The sequence below is a fragment of the Protopterus annectens genome, chromosome 4.part1 (genome assembly GCF_019279795.1).
Source record: "Protopterus annectens isolate FY-2018-M chromosome 4.part1, PAN1.0, whole genome shotgun sequence".
Classification (NCBI taxonomy): domain Eukaryota; kingdom Metazoa; phylum Chordata; order Ceratodontiformes; family Protopteridae; genus Protopterus; species Protopterus annectens.
The window spans coordinates 519,669,455-519,693,771 of NC_056734.1; the positions used below are offsets into that span (position 1 = coordinate 519,669,455).

General features: G+C 41.3%; 1 protein-coding gene across 1 annotated transcript in view; it reads left to right on the forward strand.

Annotated features, from left to right (window-relative positions):
• The window catches only part of LOC122801244 (rootletin-like), a 2,937,720-nt gene that overhangs the window by 696,786 nt on the left and 2,216,617 nt on the right, over positions 1–24,317 (forward strand). The window contains exon 8 of the mRNA XM_044070796.1: positions 13,310–13,475. Coding sequence (XP_043926731.1) covers positions 13,310–13,475 — 166 coding nt within the window. The remainder of the gene's footprint in view (positions 1–13,309; positions 13,476–24,317) is intronic.

Here is a 24,317-nt window from a genome sequence, read left to right on the forward strand (position 1 = left end):
TGAGGTGTGCCACATAGAAGGATTTCCTGAATGTTGTCACGATGTGGTTATCGAAGGTGAGACCACTGTCCTCCTGTGTCCCTAAGTCTCTTATCTCACTTTTGGTGTTTAGTGTACTGCCACCTATGTGGTAATTCATGGGTACATGTTTTTTCCCAAAGGGGATAACTATACATTTCTTGGCATTGAGCTTGAGCCCATGGCTCTGGCACAAAGCATCTGTTTCTGTAAGGCCCTTTTGTAAAGTATCCACATAATTTGGGGATTCAATAATGTCTCCCAGTTTGTAGTCATCTGTGAACGTTGTTAGCCAGAATCCCTTAGTGTTGGCCTGTACTTTAGAGAAGTAGATGCCAAACAAGAGCGGTCCCAGGACTGAACCCTGAGATACTCCACCTGTCACTTGTCTGGAGCTGGATTTGGAGTCGGCTACTTTTTACAGTGTGGGTTCTGTCAGTAAGCCAGTTAGCAACCCATCGAGTGACGTAGGGATTAATGGCCAGCTTAGTAAGTTGATCTATTATTCCAGAGTGGGGGATGTGTTTGCTGTTAATAGTGTCCCTGGCTGTCATCCTTCTAGAATGAGCTGTGGAAGGTTATTCTGGATGCCTTTTTCCAGAGAGAAATCTTTGGGCAGCCTTCATAGAATATCACTGAAAACCTGCAAAAAGGAAAACAGGCATTGACCACCATGGTGGGTGCCTGTGTTGATTCCATTTTCCATCCCTTGTTCCTTTATATCACCAAGCTAGTACACTAAGAAGAAGGTTTTTTACAGACAGACATGGGTGATCTATTAAAAGGTAGTCTTGGTCCCACTGCCAAGTCTGCGAAGCGGTAGAAGTTGCAAGGGGCCCCACAACAATCCTAATCTGTCAGAACTGTACATAAGTGCATGAGTGATGGGGTTTCTGAGTTTTCCCCTGGCCTGGAGAACCATTACAAAAGACAGATTGGTTCTAGATTTGATTTCAAATGAGCATGTCGTGGACATCTTAGGTTCTTTCCCTTCATGTGCTTCCTGAGAAGGTTAAATATTCTTAATGGAGTTTCAGGAGCAGCCATAGATTGTGATTTTCAAAGATACCATAGGTCTGCTCCTTCTCTGAAAGATTAAGAGACTTTTATTTCTCCCTGTTCCTTACTCTGAGGGACATGGGATGGAAGGATCCTTCCAGATCTGTACTTCAGTGACTTCAAAAGGAATATCATATTCCTTATTGCAGATAGTGACTATGCAAGAGGACATCCACTTGTTTCCAGAGGGAGCCTGGATTGTGTCAGGTCAGTGAACACAATGGATGCCTTTTGGCTGATCAGTGCTTGGGAGCCTCCTTTGATTTAATCTGGATCAGCACCATTTGTAACTTAGGGCATTGTTCTTCCATGTCATCTGAACTAAAAGACTCCACCAGATTTTTTTTCCTGTTGTGGGGAATGCCTTGCAAGATAAGAGCCTGATAACATTCTAATATGCTATTCAGCTCTGAAGGACATGAACTTCTTGGCTGATAAGCTTATGTTCCATTGGAAATGGCTGATTATTTCTTTATTTATTTATTTGACATTTGATATTTGTTGACCGGGAATGTCCGACTGAGCTAGAGCCCTTTTTCAGCAGAGGCCTGGGGAGAAAAGCTCCTCAAAAGTGCACAAATGATTACAGAAAATTAGTCTATGCGAACACTATAGAATGTAGTATACTAGTGTTTACAAATCACTATTCTGATTGGTCTCAAAAATAATATTCTTATACAGAGTGTTGTGTGTAGTCCAGAAATACTTACAAGTTTACAGTATTTACAAGTTAACAATATTTATAAGGTTACGGGTTGCTATTCTGATTCATGGATTACCCAAGGTCAGGGGGGATAGATTTTGGTAAACAGGTTAGCTGATGTAGTAGAGAGAGCAGTTAGAAGCAGGTGAAGTTAGAAAGTGGGTAAGAGAGAGGGTGCCAACAGTAGAGTAGTTTGTGGTTCTAGCTGTAGGGGGTGAGAGAGTAGGAGAGTTTATACTGGGTTTTTACGGTGACATGTCCAGGTGTTTAGTAGGTATTCTTTTAGAGCCTTTTTGAATTCATGTGCATGGAATATTTTTCTAATAGGCATGGGTAGTTTGTTCCAGGACAGGACGGGAGTGTAGCTGTATAGATTTTGGCCTATTGATCTTTTGGGCTTGTATATTTCCAAATGTTGTTGGTCAAAGCTCCTGCGGCTTCTTGAGGGAGTATAAAGAGATGAGTGAGGAGCTTCCTGGACAGCAGAAGGGGTTATTGAGAATGGAATGAATGATCAGAAGTTGTGAGAGCAGAAGTTGGTGGGGGAGTTTTAGCCAGTTTAAGTCTTTGAGTGAATGGCAATGATGTGTGTTTGAGGTCATGCTAGCTGCAAACCTAGCTACTTTATGGTAAGTTGTTTTGAGTTAAGTTAGGGGAGAGGATTTTAGATTAGTTAAAATTTGTGAGCTGTAGAGAAGGCTGGGGAGTAGATAGGCATAGGCAAGAGAGAGTCTAGAGTCTTTAGTAAGGAGTTTTTTTTTTTCTGTACAGTAGGCCTAGTATTTGGTGTGTTTTCTTTATGCAGTGATGAACATATAGGTAAAATCTGAGTTGTTCATCAATGATGGCTCCAAGAAGCTTGGTGTGAGTTTCCACTTTGATGACAGTGTTGCTGAGATATGAAATAGAGAAGGTAGGTTTACGATTTGAGAGGGATTTTGGGACAACTAGAAGAAGTTTGTCCTTTTTGAGATTAAGGATAAGCTGGTTGTCAGAGAGCCATTTTTGACCAAGCTGAAAGCATTTTGTGTAAGGGTGTGCAGGTCAGATAGGGTGTTGGAGGTGGAGATGATTGTGGAGTCGTCAGTATATTGTAGGAGAGATGTGTTAGGACAGGACGTGTGGAAGTGATTAATGAAGATGTTAAACAGTAAAGGACCTAGAATTGACCCTTGTGGTGAGAAAGGGAAACAGTGAGGATAACCATTTAACAGACTGCTGTCTATTGGAGAGATAGCTAGAAAACCAGGAGATGGTTGTACTGGAAGGACTGAGGTCAGAGAATTTGGTAAGGAGCAAAGGATGTGAAACTGTGTTGAATGCCTTAGAGGTCTAGAAAGAGACAGGAAATGAGTTTATTATTATCTCTGGCAAGAGATATAGAGTGTGTAAAAGAAATAAGAGCAGTGGTAGTACTGTGATTTGGACAGAAGCCATGTTGGGTTTAGGTGGGTAAAATTTTGTTGGATAATATAGTCTATGAGTTGCTTATTCACATATTTTTGAGTATTTTGAAGAGGGGGGATAGAATAGCTATAGGCCTGTAGTTGGATAGTTCTTTACAGTTGACTGCCTTGTGGATAGGAATGGTAGAAAAATGTTTCCATAGTGAAAGTACAGTGGATTTATGTATAGAGTGGTTGATGAGGATGGAAATGGGGTAGGCTAAGGAGTTAGCATCTGGCTTAAGGAAGAGTGGTGGTAGGTTGTCTACAGAGGGAGAGCATGGCTATAGCTTCTGAAGGAGATATTTTATGTAGCTAGTGGGAAATGGTTTCAGAGAGAAGGAGTTGTTTTGGTTGGAGGGGGTGGGGGGTCACTGGGGATAGAGGAGTTAGAAGCCTGCATGAGGTTACTGATAGTGTCAGTGAAGTAGGAGTTACGTATGGTGGCAGTTTCAAGGGGAGTGTTATTGGGACAGGGGTTAGTTGTTGTGGGGTTTCCTGGGTGAAGGATTTGATTGCTAGAATTTTGGGGGGTTGTTGAGATGGGCTGTTTGGGGTTTTAGGTAAAAGTTTTTCTTGTCATTATTGATTTTTTGATGAGGTTACAGAGTTCTTTAAAGGACTGGTGATGGGTAGGGGATTTTGTCTTAATCCAGAGTTTCCAGGCATTGTCTCTTTTGTGCAAGAGAGTGCAGGAAGATTGGGATAGCCAGGGAGAGCAGAGAGATTTAACTCTAATTTTCCTAAGAGGAGCAAAAGAGTTAAATGGGTTAAGAAAAATGTTGTTACATTTTTGCATGGCCTCATCTACTGGTAGGTGTGATAGGAAGGACCAGTTAATGGATGAGAGTGTGTTAATTATGCTTGAGTGGATGTTTGCAAGGCTACATCAGTCTTTGAATTTGTGTGACCTAGGATGGTGGAGGGGGAATCTTTGTATGCAGATTGGAGAGTGGTCACTAATGGAATCTGGAAGAGTTTTTGGGTGATGGTATAGGTCAGGATTGGAAACCAGTATCCAATCAATGATGAAACTGGTGTTGGTAGGTTTGTTGAAGTGGGTAGGTGTGGTGATCAGTTGTGAGAGGTCATGTAAATTAATGCAAGAGCTGGGGGAGTTGGAAGTTAGGGACTGCCAGTTGATATTGACGTCACCAAGTAGAATGGTTTCATTGGTTGTATTGTGTGTGAACTAGAAGATAATTTGTTCTAATATATATATATATATATTGCAGCTATAATTAGTGTTTTGTGGTCATTAAGTTTGCAGTTGGCAATTAAGAGTACAGCAGGGTGAAATGTAGACGGTGGGTCGGGCAGAGGAGATAGAGAGAGGTGACTAGAGTAAATTGCAGAAAGTCCTCCTCCTTTCTTGTTAGGTGTGTCTAGGTGAAGGATATTGTAGCCAGTAGGGAGGAATTCTTTGGTTGAGATGTGAGGTTTGAGCCAAGTTTCAGTGAAAGTTATTGTGTTGGAGGAGTACTAGGTCGTCCATGCACGGAAATCACCAATTTTGTTGAGAATGCTGTGTATGTTAAGTGAGAACAAGGATATATGCTTAAATTGTGAGTTTGCATGGTGGGGGGCAGGTGGTGAGGGTTGATTTGCAGATGTAGGGTTGGAGAGGGGATCTGGGCTAGGGTGTTTGTCATCTGCAAGGAGTAGGATATTGTAGGGTTAGAGGAATGTGGGAGGTGTGCAGTGGTGGAGGGGGTGATATTTATGTTTATTTTTTTGAGGGAGAGGAGTGTGGAGTGATGTTTTGATTTTGGGTATGAGTGAGTAGTTGGTGAGAAACAGTGAGGAAGATATAGTGAAAGAGTAATGGGTTTGAGTGTGTAAAATATTGTGAGTGGAGGTTGGTTAAAGTTGAAGGGAGTGGATAGGAGTATGATAGGAGCAGAGATAGGATAGGAGAAGAAAATGTGATGTGGAATAGGAGGTGAGGAACATGTTGGGGTGGAGGAGAGCTTTAGCATTAGGGAGGTTTAAGTGTGTAGCAGGAGATGGAAGTGAGAGAAGTGTAGGGGAGGTCAGTTAATATTATAAAAGAAGAAATTTGGGATGAGATTTAGGTTTAGTGAGGAGTTGAGAATAAGAGGTACAGCTGAGAAAAGCAGATAAGTTACAGTGTGTAAAGAGGGAGGGGTATAGGGTTGGTGGAAGAGGTGAATAGAGAGAGATGCAGAGCATTGATTGATTTAGCAGGAGGGGAGTGTTTGTAAGGACATGTGTGGATTTGGCAGATCTAAAGTTCATCTCATAGCAGTCACAGCTCTTGCTGGTTATTATTTCTGCATGCGGGATCTTTTTTTACTTCTTAGTTTTTGGCTCCCTCATAGCTGACCTTCACCTTCTCCCAGTGCTACTCCACATCCACCAAGTCTACCAAACCTGCTTGTTGTCCTCTAGACTTCCTCCTACCATATTTAATGGCCAGTGAAGAGACTGAGGCATCCAGGGGAAGTGCCACACTGATTCTGAAGGAGTGTTTCCCCATAAGGCCTAAGCCCTCCCCCTGAGTGTGCGTGTATTGTCCTAGGGTTGGTATGCATTGGGAACTGTGGTGTATTGTGCATCTCCTCTGCATTCATCTCAGCCATTTCCATCTCTTCTTGTAGACAGCAACATTCACACATCCCCAGTGTCTACCAGGGATCAGCGGTGGCAATGTGTCCAAGCACTCACCCCTACCCATTCCTTCTCCTGTAATGAATGATCTGACATAAAACACTGAAGTCTCCAAGCTGTTTCAGCACCTCAGGTACTGATAGAACTCTGGTCAAATGAGTCAAAGTCAAGGGGTTATCCCTCTGCCCCACAGAGCAGTTGTTATGTGCCACTGAGTCAATGTCAACTTAGTTTGACTCTATAGATAGTTGTCATGAACTATGTTCTGTCTTATGTCAGATGACTATTAATGACTGACAGAGAGGCATCTATTGGTGCAGTTGTATAATTCCATTGCATCGTGGGTTTTCAGTTTTTACAGTGACCTTCAATCTTGCTTTGGATAAGTAAATCCTATCCATATTGTTTAATAACTGCATCATTGTTACCATCTGGTGGCAATAAACTTGTTCACTCAGTATAATCAAAGTACACCACACCTGATATCTTACTGCTTCTCAGAATGCTTTCCAGAATGTGTTTCTGCCTGACATTTCTATGCCATAGCCACTAGACCATTAGTTCATACCTTCACCACTGCTGCTTTGGTTGGATCTAGGAGTCAGCTGCATACTTCAGGATCAGCCTTATAAGACCATGGTTGTAGGCACCTCTGGCTCCTGGATCTCCTTGAGGTTATTGGATAGTGTTTGGGATTATTTCTGTCATCCACTGCAGATGATCCATCTTGAGCTATAGTAGTATAAGTGCACTCACTATATCAGTTGTTCTCTGACAAGGTCATACATTTCTGCATGCTTGGGCCCTACACCTGCCCTTGTGGTTGGATACCTTGGTAAGTATGGAAAGTCTATAGTTTTATATCTGTTTTTGCTTGTGTCTTTCACATGTGCTCACTCAAATTTCAGTTGGTTAGAACTAGGGAGTATAGGGCTAGATGCACTCTCCTGATCTGATGAGTGATACCATGGTATGTTCTGACAAAGGGAATCTTGAATCCCAAGTATGGGAGCTAGCAAAGACATAAAGGGCAGTGGTAGAGAGTCCTCAAGGCGAAAATCCTGTCACCCACTACAAAGGACCCTTTCAATGATGAAAAATAGACTACATTTCTTAGATGAGGAAATCCTTATCTTTGTTGTGTGTGTGGGGGGTGTCATACTGAAGGAGGGTCCTAATGGTGAATAACTAATGTTATTGAAAACATGTACCATGATTGAGGAAGTAGGAACACTGATGTAGGCAGGACCTTTGTGAGCATGAAGGGATGATCAGTCTTTGGAGCTCCTAAGCAAGGGTAGAAATACAGATGCTTTGCCTTTGCTTTTAACTAAACCAACATATTTGCCTGGTTTAGGTTAGTGACAAAAGAATAGAAGATGACGTTGAGCTTTATCCTGTAGCCCTGGGTTTCATTCCCTTAGTCTCCATTTGCTGCTGTGTTACTCTGGTCCCTGTTGCAATTCGGAGACCTGTAATTGTGAATACTGGAATTTACAAAAATAGAAAAGTGAAACTATTGGAGAACAGTGAATGTGAAAAACTGTTCTTGTTTAAAGCTTTTTGTAGGGGGCAAACCACCCTGCATTACATAATGTGAGGGGCTGCACACCCACATCCCCTGATACTTGTATAATAACTCCAAGGCTGACCTACCTCAAAGAAGAAGAAGAAGAAGAAGAAATACTCCAGGGAGTTAGTATACGTAAGGCCCATTTTTTGCACATTTAGTCATGCTGTACCAGGACTCGCACTTAAGAGTCTCAGAATATAAATCTTTTGCCTATGTGACTATAAGCAAGTCACTTAATGTGACAATGATTACTCATCACCCCCTAAAAGAAGCTTTTTGTCTAGTAGCTTTATTGAGGCAACAAATAAATACATTTAAAAAGATCAGCAAGGCAGACCTCATTTAAAAATGTAAGGTAATCTTCCCTCCTAGTTGAATACCTCTGTTTACCTTTCTTGCTTCATGTATTGAAGTAAACCGTAGTTCTTATAGTTTATCTTTATTCTCCCATCTTAAAGGTAAGAGACATTGAGGTATTTCATATTAAGTGTAAGGAATGCATTTATGTTATTCTTAGCTGACATTAGCCTGAATTGAAGTTTCCACCTTGCACTTAAATAGCTACCTTTGTATTTAGGGAATTTGTTCTAAATGTAAAGAACTAGGGCGGCCATGGTGGTGCAGCAGTTAGCGTTGCCACCTCACAGCAAGAGGTTCGATCCTCGGCTGGGCTGCCTTCTGTATGGAGTCTGCATGTCCTCCCTGTGGTCGCGTGGGTTTCCTCCGGGTGCTACGGTTTCCTCCCACATCCCAAAGACATGCTGTAGGTGGAATGGACACTCTAAATTGGCCCTAGGCATGAGTGTGTGCATGTGTGTGCCTTCTGTGGAAGGTTGGGCGCTGGGCTGGCAACTCGACACTGTAAAACTTCACTGACAGTCATGAGCGGACAGGTGATCCGCTGTGGCGACCCCTAACCAGGAAAAGCCGAAAGAAGAAGAAGAAGAAGTTCTAAATGTAAAGAACTGCAGATTAGGTAATTAAAGAATTCAGAGCTGCTGTGCAACTGAAGCTATCTCAATCAGCAGCAGAGCTGCATCCTCTCCTCCTTCTATTAGCCATAAGTGCAAGTTTCCAAGACCTTTTTTTTGCAAATAAAATTGGATGCCTTCTATGCCAGTGACTCGTCTAGTCACTTAGGCAGCAAACGAGAAGGTGTTTACTGGCTTTACTTACTTATTAATGGTAATCTGGTCACTAGTGCTGTGGACCACTGGTAGTCAGGAAGTTTCACAGATAAATCATTTCTGGCTCTGCTTTGGGATGTGATAAATTATTTGTGATTCTCCATTGGGATGGTGCCAGGATATTCTGAAGGTTAGGATTTGCTGACTTAGGTCCTGTCAAAAATGTGCTGTCAATATAAATTCTTTCTAAATGGTTCTCAAACCTTCCCACTTTCTTGAATTTTATCTAATGCCTGCTTTTCTTCTGATACATGGACTTTCTTATGATTTCTTTCTTAATATTCCATAATTGCAATTGAGGTTGAACTGAAAGAAGCCATTATTGGATTTATTTTCTTTGCAAACATTTGTCTGTGGTCCACGTAGACGTTTTTAGCCTTTTTTTTCCAGGGCCAGGCTGAGTCACTTACACTTAGCCATACATTTCACAGCTGATGTCAGAGCCATTGTGTTTCTGTTAAATACCTACACTTTTTCTTAATATACTCAGTTTACATATATTTGGCAAGACTAAGCAAAAAGTGGTTATGACGCATTCTGGTATGCTTTGGAAATGCCAAATTACAACATTCCAAAGAGAGACTGAAGACAAGTGATTAGAAAACATAAAGACTATAACATGGTTGGAGATAGATGGAATGCCTTTTTAGTGCTGTGACCTCATTGTTTTAGTATTAATTTCAAAAAATTAAACACCCTTAATACTCAATAATAGGCTGCATTGTTAAAATGTAATTTCAGTTTTGTCTTTTGAGTTCATTATTATGTTTTTTTTTTTTCTTTGCACTATTGATAACACTCCCTCATCCACAGACTCATAGATTCATAGATATTTAAAGGGAATTTACCCTTATGGCCATTTACACCTTTCCAGAACCCTTCCTGGGACCATACCTCCTTTCTTCAGGAGGACCATACCAGGCAGTCCTGGAGTAGATTTGTGAATACCCATCCAGTTCTCTAAGTTATGTTTAAAGGAAGATAGTGAATCACACTGCTTAACATTCAAGGGGAGTTTATTCCAGAGGTTTGGGAGGTACTGTCTTATGAACCCATCCCTCCACCATGTTTTATTTATCTGCAGGTTAAGATTTAGGTCCTTGGTTCCTGAAATGGTGGAGCCGCATTTGTCAAGGAATCTGTACCACTGGGCCTCTAATGGCACTAAGTGAAACAGAGCTCTCCCCTCAAATACAGTATATATGAAACACTGAATAATGTAATAGACCTTCCAGTCTGTCTTGATAGCTGAGTGACTTTAGGCCAGTGATCTTTTTGGTTAGGAACCTTTGTGGTCCTTCTAACTTTTTGATGTGTTTAGTGCTATGCATTTGGAAGGAGGTGGGGTGGTACTGTACCCCTTAATTGGTCTGATTACCTGTTTAAACCTTGAATGTATTCCTTTTGCAATTAGCTGTGCTAAATAAAAGGATTTCCTGACAAAAATGGTGGTCAAAACAGAGGGAATTATTAGCTCATATTCCTAGGTCCCTGACCACATTCTCATTTTGTAGTGCTATGTTGCCTACACAGTATGATGAGGGAAGGGGCTGTCTACCAAAAGTAATGATACTACACATTTTAGCATATAGTTTCACCCACTTTTAGTACATCAAGGGCTTAGAAGGGGGAGTCCACTCAGGAAGATGTAGGTGTCCGAGGGTGACCTAACAAAACACCTAGTTTGTTTTCTTCTGCAAACCTTGTTAACCAGAGGTCTAGGCTTTCTGCTTGGAGATCTGAGAAGTAAAGGCCAAAAAGGAGAGGTTTTAGCACTGAGCCCTGAGGACACTGCTGATTACTTTTATACTTTCTGATGACATGCCTATAACTTCCACTCTGTGGGGTCTGTCTTTCAGCCAGTTTGCTATCGATCTACCACATATAGATTGATTTTTAAAATATTTAGCTTCTGTATGATGCCTGATTGGAGAATGGTGCTGAAGACGTTAGCCGGGTCAAGATACACCATCTATGCCACATGACCACCACCTACAGACTCCGTAACCCTTTGAAGAAATTTACTAAATTCACTAGACAGGATCTACACTTCACAAAGCCAAACTGTTGGGGGTCAGATTGAATACTGTTCATGATGTTGTAGTTTATGAGGTTAGCTATAATGCATTCCATAGTACTTATGCACGTGGCCTGATTTTTGCTGAGACTTTTATTACTATTTTGAGGAAGTTTTTGAGAGAGATTTGTTTTGCAGTCTCAGTATGACATTTTTGTATGGTTAGTAAAACATTCCATTAGAGGTGTGTGAAATTCATATGACAGGTTCTTAGGTGAGAAGGAAACTTCCAGTTGATTTAGGTATATACACCTCTAGAGGTGTTGCTGTTCTCAGTGGTTACCAATAGGTGGAAGCCTCAGTCTGTACTCAACCTCAGTAAAGTCTTCCATCTGGGAGAGCCCTATTCATGATTTCCTCTAGTTACCATCTGTCAGTTCTAAGGGGTGTGAGCCACCACTGACAGAGTGAACAGGGCCTAGTAAAGAATCTATTACACTGTTGCTCTCCGGGTTCTTTTCCTTTATCTCTCACCATGACATGCTGGCTCATGTGAAGGGACATGTAGTGGTGTCGTGATGGAAATGTCTCTACTTTTGTGATGATGTTTGCTTCACATACACACTCATCTATAATGTAGCACTAAATTACAGACACATCAGCAGTATTGCCACCATTTCCTTGGTCTTACTTGTGTGGCCTGGAATGTTTCCACATTGTCTCCATGGGGGGGAGCAGCCTGCATCCCATTATGCCGTCATCAAAAGGTGTCCAAGCTGCTAGTCAAACTCAGCTCATTGTCATGGCTTTTTACTTCTGCAGCGGTGGAGCTGGTGAGTTCAAAACCATATGATGCAATTGGCTTTGTAGACACAAACTGTTATACTCATGCCGTCACTGTCTTCAGTGCAAGAAATATTTGCACCTAGTTCTCCTACCTAATTCACCCTCTGGCTTCAGATTATCACATATTTTATTTCCCTTTCAGAAAATGAATATTTCTGTCAGTCATATTTATTCTCCGTTTCTTAATTGACATCTGCTGCATAGGGATAACTCTAGATATAGCATTACCAAATCTGTACATACTACTGTTGGTGATGACTTTGAAAAAAGTTAAGTAGTCTTCCTAGTTTCCATTTTTAATAGTTCTCATACCTGTACAATGTAACAGTGCCAAGAAATATATCTGCATTCATAAATACCTCCTATACGAATTACCATTCTCTCAAATCTGAATGAGTGATGAAAGTCATAATCAGCAAGAACAATTGTTCTCTGGGCAGTCTGCCCCCAGCACCATTATGTATCAGAAGACCCCATATACTTCTTTATACAACTAACTCTGAAGTCGTTGTATCAAAGGGTAAGGTGCTTGGTAACCAAGCATTTTAGTAACCGATGTTGATTTGCATCCATTAGTGAAACAAAGATCAGGCAACTCAATTCTATTTGTAGCCTCCCGCTAGTCACACTGATGACTTACTTTAAGGTAATTTGAAGTTATAACATACCTTTTTTGTCAGTTATTTCACCTTCTGTATACATTTCTGGCTTTGTTTCCTACATAGGTTATGTTGTAGTTCTATGCACCATAGCTAAACTACTATAACATTTTCATTCCTTTGTCAGATCATCTATGACCCTTTCCCCTCCGGATGGATTATTACCTTCCTTCAAGTATTTATTGCACAAATAATTACAGATACTTTCAGTGTTATATCATCATGTCATTCAGGCAGGCATCAGACACTTCCACTCACTATAGTTTTGCCATGGGAATGTGAATGCCTATGCCCCCTTGGTCATCTAGTTTGCAACTTATTCCAATATTTTATTACAAACCAAGATGCTAGATGACTTAATATTTCAAAATAGAAATATTTGGGTGCAGCATTTTTGATTTGGAAAATAGCCTCATTCTGCTTGCATAAACCAACTGTGTTTTATGCACAGTTGTGTAAGATACATTAATCATTTACAATATTATTTATTTAGTTGGTTAAAATCTTCAGATGGACATTGTTTTATTGTGACAGTAGATGTGCCAGTAACACTTCTGTGGTATTATAAAACAAAGAACCAAAATATTTATTTATTTATTTATTTAACATTTGTTGACCGGGAAAGTCTGTTTAGGACAGGGCCTATTTTCAGTCGAGAATCGAACTGGAGAACCTCTTGCTGTGAGGTGACAACATTAACCACTGGACTACTGTGCCACTCTCTCTCTCTATATATATATATATACATATATATAAAATATAAAGATGAAAATACACTAATCTTCTCAGATAAAGATAAAGAGATGTCATACCAGGAATGGTGAAGACAGTACACATCTATGCAAAAATACTAGTGACACTGAAGCTATCAGTAAACTAAATAAATAAACCCTGTTGTGTTCAAACATGTATAATTACACACACACACACACACACACACATATATATATATATATATATATATATATATGTGTGTGTGTGTGTATGCATGATTTGAACTATAAGGAAATACAACCAAGCTATTTTTTTTCTAATGAATGCAGAGTTAAGAATACATGTATGCTGTTTCTTCATATATAATAATAACATAGTGAGGAAGGCATTTGCGCTTTACAGGAGTGTATTCCTAGCAGTAATAGCTCTTACTTTTATTTTCCAAATTGTGACATAGGAATGCCAGTTTATCACAAGTAAACTCCCTACTTCGGGAACAACTTGAACAGTTAAAACAAACAAATCAGAGACTGAATGACGAGGTACGCAAGGTGAGAGCAGATTTTGACAGGGTGAGAGAAGAAACTGAGCAGCAAGAAATGAGACTTCGCAAAGAGCAAGAGGTCAGACTTTTTTATGCATTTTCTCTTGTATGTAACTTTTTTTTAATTTTCATTGTCATCTTCATCATCTTCTTCTTCATTATACTGACAGTGAACAACAGTTCATATCATCTGATGGTGCAAACTGTTGTAGTTCTGCATCCTATGCATGCATTCAGGAAATCATAAGTAGAACGTGTGTTTTTGCATTATATATGTATTATCACAAAAGTACTGCAATGTAAAATAAAAAGCGATAATATAGTATACCATGTAGATCCCACAGCTAGCTTCCTTTCATATTGCAAGTTACTCAGTGTTTTGTAGTACATGTGCAGTGGAAAAGAAGTGTGATTAATCTGCCCATAAATATCAAAACTAAGTTTTATGTATATCCGAATATACTTTACAGTTTTACCTATAAAGTACATTTATTTCTAAGACTTAATAATACATAAATAGTTACAATGTTGTTAAGAATGCCAGTTGATAATCTGGGAATAAAAAAAAAAATTGCACCTCTGTGTCTGAAATGTAGTACAACCATGCGGTGTAAATGTGTGTGCTGGAACTATAAATGTGGAATTTCCACGTGCTTTGTGCAACTTTTCCGGAGACTCCTCAAAAACGTAGTTTAAGCAAATTGTCAGCCCGATATGGTATTCTGGTAAGCTGCTCCCTTCTCCCTATTTTCTGCTCACCTGGAAGGAATCTTCTATCAGATGCTATCAAAAATTAAGCTTGTGCCTAATGATAAGGTTAGGAAGGAGCATGTGAGTCACATTAGGGGTTTACATGTAAATGGGTACCATATGTGGTGGGTGTTGAAATGTAATTAACCACTTGGACACCAGTGATTTGTCATTCCTCATATTAAAAGGGTAGGTGATTTTGGAAGATTGTGCCTGGAAGGTGTTTTCTGTTTTTAAATTATCACCTTTCTAAACTGACGGTACCACTGTGAGTCCAAAAAGCTTCTAGTCCTACATAAAGGGTTACATATGGCTTTTTTGTCTTCTAAGCTAATTCGTCAGAAAAACATGTTGTAGAGCAGCATTTTTACCACTCCCTGAGAACTGGTAAGTACCAAAATAGACCAGTGAACCTGAGATGTGAATGCTTGTCATTCAAAGTCAAGCATCCAGCTATGACAGCAGAATATACCATGCAGGCGTAACTCATATTCTTGACTTATATATACTTAGTAATTATGCCTGCAGGGTGTGTTGCAGTGTTCCCAAGTACTGATAGGAAGTATAAGCAGGTATACAGGCTAGCATGACAGGTAATTTTTGTTGCAATAAATCAGAGGAGATGTAGCAGAGAGGATGTGTTTTGTGGATCATAGTGATGACCGTATGGGGACTTTATTCCTCCAGTGTTTACAATATTTACAGTTCCTGCTGTGTTTAGATTTATGGACATTCTGTAGCTGTTAAGTGCACTTGTTCTAGTTTATGTTTCAGAAATTATGAAGATCAGAGCAAATCCCAGCAAAAATACTGACCGCTTTCTTTGTATTAGGCTACAGTTTTACAACACATACAACTGTGCACAGTATGAAGGTCTTCTATTTTTCAAATATATCAGAAGAAAGATTTGAAGTGAGGAGTCACAGTATTCTTGATCTTTTACCAGCATATATTGCCCAGGAGCTTTATCTGCTCAAACATGACTTAATCTGTTAGGAAATTATGAGATCACTGCTGAAGAAAATTGTAGAATATCTGGAATCTGGAGAGGCCCAGGCCCCAAGGCAACATGCATATGCTCAAAACAGGGAAGTCATACCAGGTAAATCAGGCATAGTTACTTGACTGGGAGGTGGCATGGCTCACTTAGGCATAAGCAAGCCACATTACATGATGTCATATAGAAGGCTATAGCACAGATTACATGGTAACTGAATGCATAAAACATTGGCAACCCAGAGTTACAGTAAACAGAGTTCATTTATATAAAAGGATGGTTACTAGTTGGCTATGGTAAAGGTCAGTACTTAAATGCATTATTTTTATTGTCTTTATACATGACCTTTCAAAAGGCCCACACAAAAAAGATTGAGACTTTGTTGATGACACAAAGTTATACAATGGAGCTAACATAAAATATGATGCTAAATGCCTAAGAATAGATGTGGTGAGGACAGATGATTAATATAAAGCATAACTTAGATTCAGTACAAAAAGTGCAAACGAATGCATCTGGGAGCAGTGCCAGAAGAAGGATGCACACCACTGAAATGGAAATAATAACAACAAAAGGGAAAGTGATCTGGATATAGTTCTAGTAAATAACGTCAAGATAAGCAAACAGTGTAAAATGGAATATCAAGATGCAGTGGAAGATATACTGCCACTGAACACAAAATTAAATTATCCCTTTTAGAGATAGTTTATAGGACCCAGTGTAAAATATTAAATGCAGTTTTAAAGACTATATCTTTGTAAGTATATACACATGATAAAGGCAGTTCAGATCACAGTAATAAAAATTGTGTAGACTAGAAGTGTCTTAATAAAAGAAGGCAGAGAGGGCACATGATAAAAACTAAGTATCTCAAAGAAGTTCAGAGAGTCCAGATGGATGATTGCCTTCTTTCAAAAATGGATGTATGATAATGCAGGAACATAGTCTGATGGTACAAAGTGGATGACACAGGAGAGCTATGAGGAAGTACTATTTCACAGAATGGGTTGTAGGTGATTAACACAATTGTCCAGAAGTGGTAGTAAGATCAAAACAATGAAAGAATTCAAAAATTCAAAAATCAATGCATGGGCAGGTATGAAGCCAACATTTTGAAGACTGGAAGCGAGGGGAACTCTATGTATTGGACAGATTTGATGGATCATATGGTCCTTGACTGCCATCTGATTTGACATTTCTCTCTTTCATTGTCTTGCAAAAGACATTTTCAAAAGTAATTATTGTATCACTCATATCCTGAGTAGTATTTTGCAAATTTCTCTAATAATGATAATACTACAAATCCTGGAGTCTCACTGGTGGAAGGGTACTATTTCAGCATTACTACCCTACAGTGTCAGAGTAGCAGTCTGAATTCTAATGGTCAAACTACCGTCTGAAGGTCTGCTGTCAGTTTTTTGGGGGTGGTGATCTAAAACTGTAGAATGCTATCCTTTGTTAATTGGAGAAGTAGCTACCTAGTAGAACTCTTGGGTGACACAGGGATTTAGTGAGTGTGCTTGCATTTTTGTACTTCTCTGATGTCATCACCTGCACTGGAGAAAGGCATTAGAGTATTACTAATCTAAAACACCCAATGACAGCTACATATTTTTAACACTACTAAATCGTACTACTAAAAGAAATGTATTCATGGAGAATGAATGAGTGAAATAATAGGACTGTGTCCAGAAAATCTGTCCTTACTGCAACACAGAGAAGGAAACCAAATGTTAAAAACAAAAAGTGTTGTGGTGTATATCACATGCACTGATAATAAATAATAAACAATGAATATTTCTGTGGTCAGTGCTGAACAGTTTTTTCAACATCTGCATTCTTATGACTGCTATTTATTGACATTTCATCCATCCATTCACAACCCCTTTTGCCATTTTTACACATGGGGTTATTTTTCTTTATTTCAACAGGTCATTTGCTATTTTTGTATACTCCCTAATTTGCCCAGAAGATTTATTTTTTCCTGTGATGATGTGAGGTAGTGCCAGCTATGCCAGGAAAAGTAAGGCAGGGGATGTGTAACATATGGTAGTATAGCTAGTTGAAGTTTTGTAAAGAATTATATGTCATTTGTATATCAAACTAATTTGTTCAGGTACTTGTGTTGAAAATGTATTTGTAAAACTGCTTGTGTTAAAAATGTACCAACAGTGGGTCCTGCTTGGAAGAAAAGAAATACACCTGTATGTCAAACTGTATTGTATCTGTTGAAATGAATATATTGTAATAGAGGATACTGGAAGAGAAGAGGTTAATCTCAGTCCAGTTAATGTTGAAAAATCATCTGAAATTAAATTGCCTGGTTTAGGCCATAAAGATTTATCTTACAGTTCTGAATGCAGCCAGAGACAAAATGTCTTTGAAAACCAGGACTACGAATCCTACTGTATTGTCCTTAGTAGTGAACTAATTCTGCCTTTCCAGCGTAAAAGTGTTGAAATTGTTTTATAGCTTCCAAGTGCTGTAACACATCTTAGCAAAGCTCTATGTGTGTGTTATTATGACATATATGTGCTAGATTCTGGTTCAGTTTCTAGTAAAGGGGATAGTGTGGGAACCAGAAGTCAGGTGACCAAATGTATGTGATGACATTCTGTAATCCAGCACTGAAATGATGTTAATACTAGATGAGACAGAAGTCACTCACCACTTCATCTTGGCTTGCACTATTAAGTGAAATAGGAGAAGAAATTCTTTAGATCAGTAAGGAAAATATAGTGAGCTTCATTAAGTATTGTTTTTCTGTATCTGTGTGAATCTTTTCCATCTGTGTTATTTTTAATATTTCCTGTGCCTGAAACTCAGGTGTTTATTGTAAATAGATATTTAGTATTTGCATGTTTTTTTATTATTTATTATTAAATATATTTTAAAAAGTCCAAAACATACACTGTAAAAGCAGTAGGAAACACTTTCAGTCAGCCAAACTCTTCAGTCTAAGCTGTTTTTATTCTTCCAACATACAAAGACAAAGATTGAGCGCTTTCATCCCCTGAACTGGAGACTTCATCAGAATGTAACTGCACTTCATAGTACAGCCTTTAAATACTGTTAAAAATGAGTGACGTCATCACCCTTCACAATCCTTTAAAAATACAACTACCTTAATGCTCAAATGAAATGCACTACAAACACCCTTTAACCCAACAACATTTAAACAACCAAGACAGTCAAATGTAAACTTAAAAATTATTTAAGATAAAAAGTCAACCACCTTTTATCCACTGACTTGCTTTAAAACATATATATATATATATATATATATATATATATATATATATATATATATATACTGTATAGTTGAACCCCACCCCCACACAGAGTAAGATACACAGTACTTATGACGTAGCTTTCCTCACTAATATTGTTTTTAAGGATACCATTTCATTAAGACCTAGTGCATGGGTCACAGCTAGTTTTATTTGCCACTTAATTTCCCTTTCCTCTATATAATTCCTGTAATCTCCCCCTCTAGGATTTGGTCTTACATGCTCCACAATACCAAATAAAAACTGAACAAAATTTGCACATATTAATGAATGTTTATGTAGGGCATTGTTTGTATTTCTTGTAGCAATCTGGTATTGGTGCTTGTAAATTCTGTCTGTAAGACGCCTTTCTGTCTTGGCTATGTAGTAAGCTGGACAGGTTTTACAAGCTGCCAGATATATCACCCCAATAGACGATATTTTGGTGAGCTACAAATTGGGAGACTGTTATCTCAGTCTGAAGAACTGTCCTTTTCCAAGTGTTTGCACAAATAAAACCTTAGACTTCAAAATGTTTTGCAGGGTTACCATAGTCTTAGGTACCGTATGAACTTACATCGTGCACAAGCACCACATCTTGTTGTGCCACTATTACCCACTACCTGAGTTTTGTTAGTAAGTTCAAATGTCCCTTTTAAATTGAGCCCAGTTTTGTATACAAAAGTAGGTTTCTTCCCAACAACTGAAAATATTCTAGGGTTATTTTTAAGAATGGACCAATTGTTCTCAAAAATCTTTTTCACTTGTTTGACTTGTCCACAAAAAGGAATAACCATAGCCCTATGAAATGTTTTCTCCTCTTCCAAATTTTCTTTTTCCTGTAGTACATTACCTAAGAGTGGTTTAAATTTTTTTACCCCACTCACTTTTAACATATTCTAAATTTTTCTCCACTATGTTAGCTGGATACCCTCTTTCGTAAAATAGTTGTGCTACTTTTTGTAACTCTCTATCTATGTCTTCCTCATCAGAAGTCATACGGGCAAATCTAACTAGTTGACCTTTGACTATATTATTTTTTTGATGGTGGGGGTGATTACTAGTATACTCTAAATAGGAATTACTAAATGTGGGCTTTCTATAAACATTGGACTTAAATCCTTTACTGATTTGTTTTGTATAAATGTATCCAAATTAATGCTTTCTACACTACTGGTATATGTGAATTTCAAAAAACTAGATGAATTATTCAAAAATTCCACAAATTCTCTCTTATTTTCTTCTGTTCCTGTTCACAAAATGAATACATCATCCAAAAAATGCACATACATTTTAATATATCTAAACCACTCACTAGGGAAAACTATAGATGTAATGCGATCCTATCTCACCTACATTCATAACTGATGGGCTCGGAGCCAAGAATCGGCTCCGACTCGGCCGATACACTAGCACAAAGTCTCTCATTGGCTGGGCCAACCCCTTATCCCAGGATGCACCACTCTCAAACCCCCAGATCTTGTTTGCCGCTCCTAGAGTAACGACGTGGTCTCGACTTGGCTGTGGCTAAGTACCCTTCTATTTTGGCCTTTTGGTCACTTTTTTGCAGTTAGCTTAAATTTTTATACTCAAACAGCTATTTTAATAGCTATCTTGTTGTTAGTACCCTTGTGATTGACTGTGTTTGTTTTTTGGATTGTTGTGGTAATTCCTTCTGTTTGGCAGGCTAGGCCCGTTTAAGTTAGAGGGCTTTTGCCCTATTTCTTGTCGAGCGTTTAAGTTAGAGCTCTTCCCTCCCTTCCCTCCTTGTGTGTTGAGTGTGCTTAGAGTGTTAGTATGTCTGGCAAAGAAAAGGAACATAAGCCATCGGGCTTTAAAAAATGTTCAAAATGCAGTTACAAGATGTCGTTGACAGATGGCCACGCCATCTGTGTTTATTGTCTAGGGGCTAAACACTTGCAAGAATCTTGCAGTGTTTGCCATGCTTTCTCCTCTCGTGTCCTACATGAGAGAAAAAATAAGCTTATCCTGAAGGGTTTGATCAAGCCAGCCTTCGAGGAAGCTTTGTCTTCTTCTCCCACCTTAAAATTGAAGCAAAAGAAGTCTTCGGTTCCGACAAGTCCGTCGGAGCCGCCTGCAAAAAGAGCTAAATCTCTGTCCCCTTCCTCGGCTCCATTGGTCTCAGAGCCGCAGGATAGAGGATCTAAATCTGGGTCTCCTTCCTCGGCTCCACTGGTCTTGGAGTCTCAGGATGAGAGATCAGGTACTCTGTCCCCTTCCTCGGCTCCACTGATCTCGGAGCCGCAGGATAGAGGATCTAAGTCTGGGTCTCCTTCCTCGGCTCCATTGGTCTCGGAGCCACAGGAGAGTGTTTCTGCTCTGGGGTCGGTTTCGTCAGTTCCTGAACCATCGGCGCCGAAAGGGGTCTCAGTTCTGGTCCAGTCTGCTTCAGCTCCGATCCTTTTGGAGCCGATTTGGAGCCGGCTTCCTAGCTTTGTCTCGGAGCCGATAGAAAAAGTTTCTCGGCCCCCTTCTGTTTCCTCCAGGTCCTCCAGGCTTTCAGATTTGGATTTAGATAGGGTGGTCCAGAGGCTCCTCCAGTCACCTGTCTTATCCAAATTATTTTTGGCTCCGGCCCAGTCGGCCCAGGAGCCAGACCTGTCGATACCGTTTCTTCCTCCTCCAACAACCTTGGTGTCGTCGGAGTTCGTAGAGTCGGGTGAAGTCCTTGAGTCGGTTCCGAAACCCACTGCTAGTCTGTTGGCACAGACTTCAGCTCCAATGCTTTCTGTGCCTTTCAGAGGTTTTGGTTCTCGGGTGTCCTCAGCCGGGCCCGAGGGGGATTCGTCGGGGCTTCTGGTTTCGGCCCCGAGTCTCCGACTTGGCGTCTCGGCTAGGGGAACCCCGACACCGGTCATGGTCTCAGAGACAGGCCTCTCTTCAGATTCTGGTGGGCCCGCCTTCGAGGCTATGAGGAGCGCGCTGGCCAAGTCTCTAGTGACTTCACCTGAATTTGCAACTCCTTCCCTAGACACGGTGACTAGAGCTTCTGGTGCCCCCCTGTCTTCGGACAGCGCAGCTCCTAGGCCTGAGGATTCCTCCTTGTGTGGTCCCCTGTTTTCCGAGGGGGCCTTCAGAGTCCGTGCCTGAAGAGCCCCCCAGGAAAAAGTTGTGCAAGAGGAAGCACATAGACTCCCCAGATGAGTCTGTCACCTCGGACACCGACCTTGATGATGCGGAAGGGTCCCCTAAGTCGTCCTCTGATGATGTCTCGTTCTCCGATATCCTGGAGATCTTGAGACAGAGGGGCGACTGGCCATCCAAAACCCCTTCCGTGGAGGAGTCGGTCTTCCTCAAGGCATTCGGAGCCCAACCCCCTGCCTCCTGGGTGTCTCCACCCTTCGATGAGTTACTGGACCTTATTTGTCGAAGGGTGTGGGAACACCCTGATTCTGTGGAGCCAGTTCCTTCTCGCCCCAACAAGTTTTTATCCGCACCTCCTGGCAAGGAGTTTCTAACCAAGGGAGTTCCAGTTGATGCTATGGTGGTGGCGTCTGCCACCCAGCAGGATGTGGCAGAGACATCTACTTCTATTTATCCTCCTAACAAGGAGTCCAGGAGCATGGATAGGTACGGGAAGCATACCCTGACTTCAGCGATCTTTACTCTGCAGTCACTGAATTATTTATGTCACTTTACGAGGCTCCAAAGGGATCTCATAAAGGAGTTGGGAGATACCCTGTCGGGTAATGTGCCTGAGGTGTTGACGTAGTCTGTCAACGCCCAGCTGTCTACCCTTTCATCGATTGTTAACTCATCCATGAGGCTCATATCGTATGCAGCCGAAGGGGCGGGTAGGGCAGCGAGTTTGGGCGTAGCCCTTAGGAGGCAAGCCTGGATGCGCTTCTGTCACTTTGTGGAGGCATTCAAGTCTTTCTTCACCGACGCTCAATTCGATGGGTCCTCTCTCTTTGGACCCAAGGTGAAAGACACACTCACTAGATGTGAGCAGGAGGGTAATACTTTGTCTGCCGTTGGGGCCTGTTTTTCGCTTCCCTCTAGACCTTATCCCAAGGCTCAGAGGGGAGGAAAGATGTGGTTCAGAAAGTCCCAAAAGTCTTTCCCTGCCCATCAGAGTGACCCCCCCTTCCAGAGGCAGAGGGGGGGATTTATTCTGGAAGACGTCGCCCTAGAGGTGGCAGAGGCCCCCGCAACTCAGGAGACTGCAAATCCTTTCGTAGTTCCTCCTTCCAGCGTCCCTGAGGGACTGCCCGACTGTGCATCTCTGGAGCCAGTCGGGGGTCGATTCTCAGAGCATCCAAGGGCCTGGGGTTCCATCACTCAGGATCAGTGGGTACTTCATATCATCGCCGGAGGTTACACCCTCCCCTTTATCCATCCCCCTCCACCGTCAAGGAAAATCCCAGATGTGCCACCCAGTCAACGGGATCAAGCAGCCATAGAGGTTGCAAAGCTGCTTGGAAAGGGAGTCATCCAGCCAGTCCCCGCAGACCAGACTGGATTAGGAACTTACTCAAGGTTATTTTTGGTGCTGAAAAGAACAGGAGACTTGAGACCCATTCTTGATCTCAGCCGCCTAAACTGCTTCGTAAAGAAGTCCAAGTTCCAGATGGTCACATTGCAATACATTTTCCCATTGCTGGAAAAAGGAGTATGGATGTGCTCCATTGATCTCAAGGACGACTGTTATCACATCAAGATAAACAGAGCATCCGGGATACATTTACGCTTCCGCCTAGGAGCCAGTCACTTCCAGTTCTGGGCCTTGCCCTTTGGTCTCACCACAGCCCCCAGGGTGTTTACCAAATGTCTGGCAGCGGTGATGGCTCACCTGAGACGTCTGGGATTCCAGGTGTTTCCGTATCTAGACGACTGGCTCCTCACCACCCCCACCAGGTGTCTTCTTACTCTAGCTGTGAGTGCCACCATCGAGTTGGGACATCTATTAGGAATTACATTCAACTGGGAAAAGTCTGTATTGCTGCCATCACAGCGTCTTGCCTTTATAGGCACAGAGATAGACTGTAGAGATGCGAGCATTCCTTCCAACAGAGAGGATAAAGATACTACAGGACAAAGTCCTAACCTTACTGCCCCGACGGAAAGCTCCAGCCAGGATGGTCCTTCAGCTTTTGGGATCGATGGCGGCCTCCATTCTTCTGGTCTCTCTGGCAAGATCGCACATGCGAATTCTTCAATGGATCCTGTCGACCCAGGGGTCATACCAAGAACTGCCATTGTCCTACCCGATTCTCATCATCGAAATGTGCCAGCGAGATCTTCATTGGTGACTCCTCTCCTCCAACCTGAACCAGGGGAGATTCTTCTGCCCCCCTCCCCCATTGCCACAGTGACCATGGATGCCTAACAGATAGGGTGGCTGGGGAATTATCTGGGCAGGACGGTTCAAGGCATGTGGCAAGATCATGAAACCCGCTTGCATATCAATGTTCTGGAAATGAGGGCAGTGCTTCTAGCGTTGCAGGCATTTCACAGCTCTCTTCCCAAGGGTACTATCACAATCTTCTCAGACAATATGGTGGTGGTATGGTACCTGAACAAGCAGGGAGGAACCAGGTCTTATCCTCTTTGCAGAGAAGCCATGAGAGTGTGGAATTGGGTGATCGCTTCCCAGAGATTTCTAGTGGCAACGCACATTCCGGGGAAGTCCAATGTGGTAGCAGGCAGGCTGAGCAGAGTTATTCTGATGCCTCACAAGTGGTCCCTGAATGACCAAGTAGCGGCTCGGATCTTCTCCAAGTGGGGGTTTCCCTGCTGCAACCTTTTCGCCAGCCTCTGGATTGCGAAGTGCAGCAATTTCTTCTCCCTGATTCCCCCCCAGGGGGAGTCACCCAGGGACGCTCTAGTCCACAATTGGCCCTCTGGTCTGCTCTATGCCTTCCCTCCGGCCCCTCTACTGCCA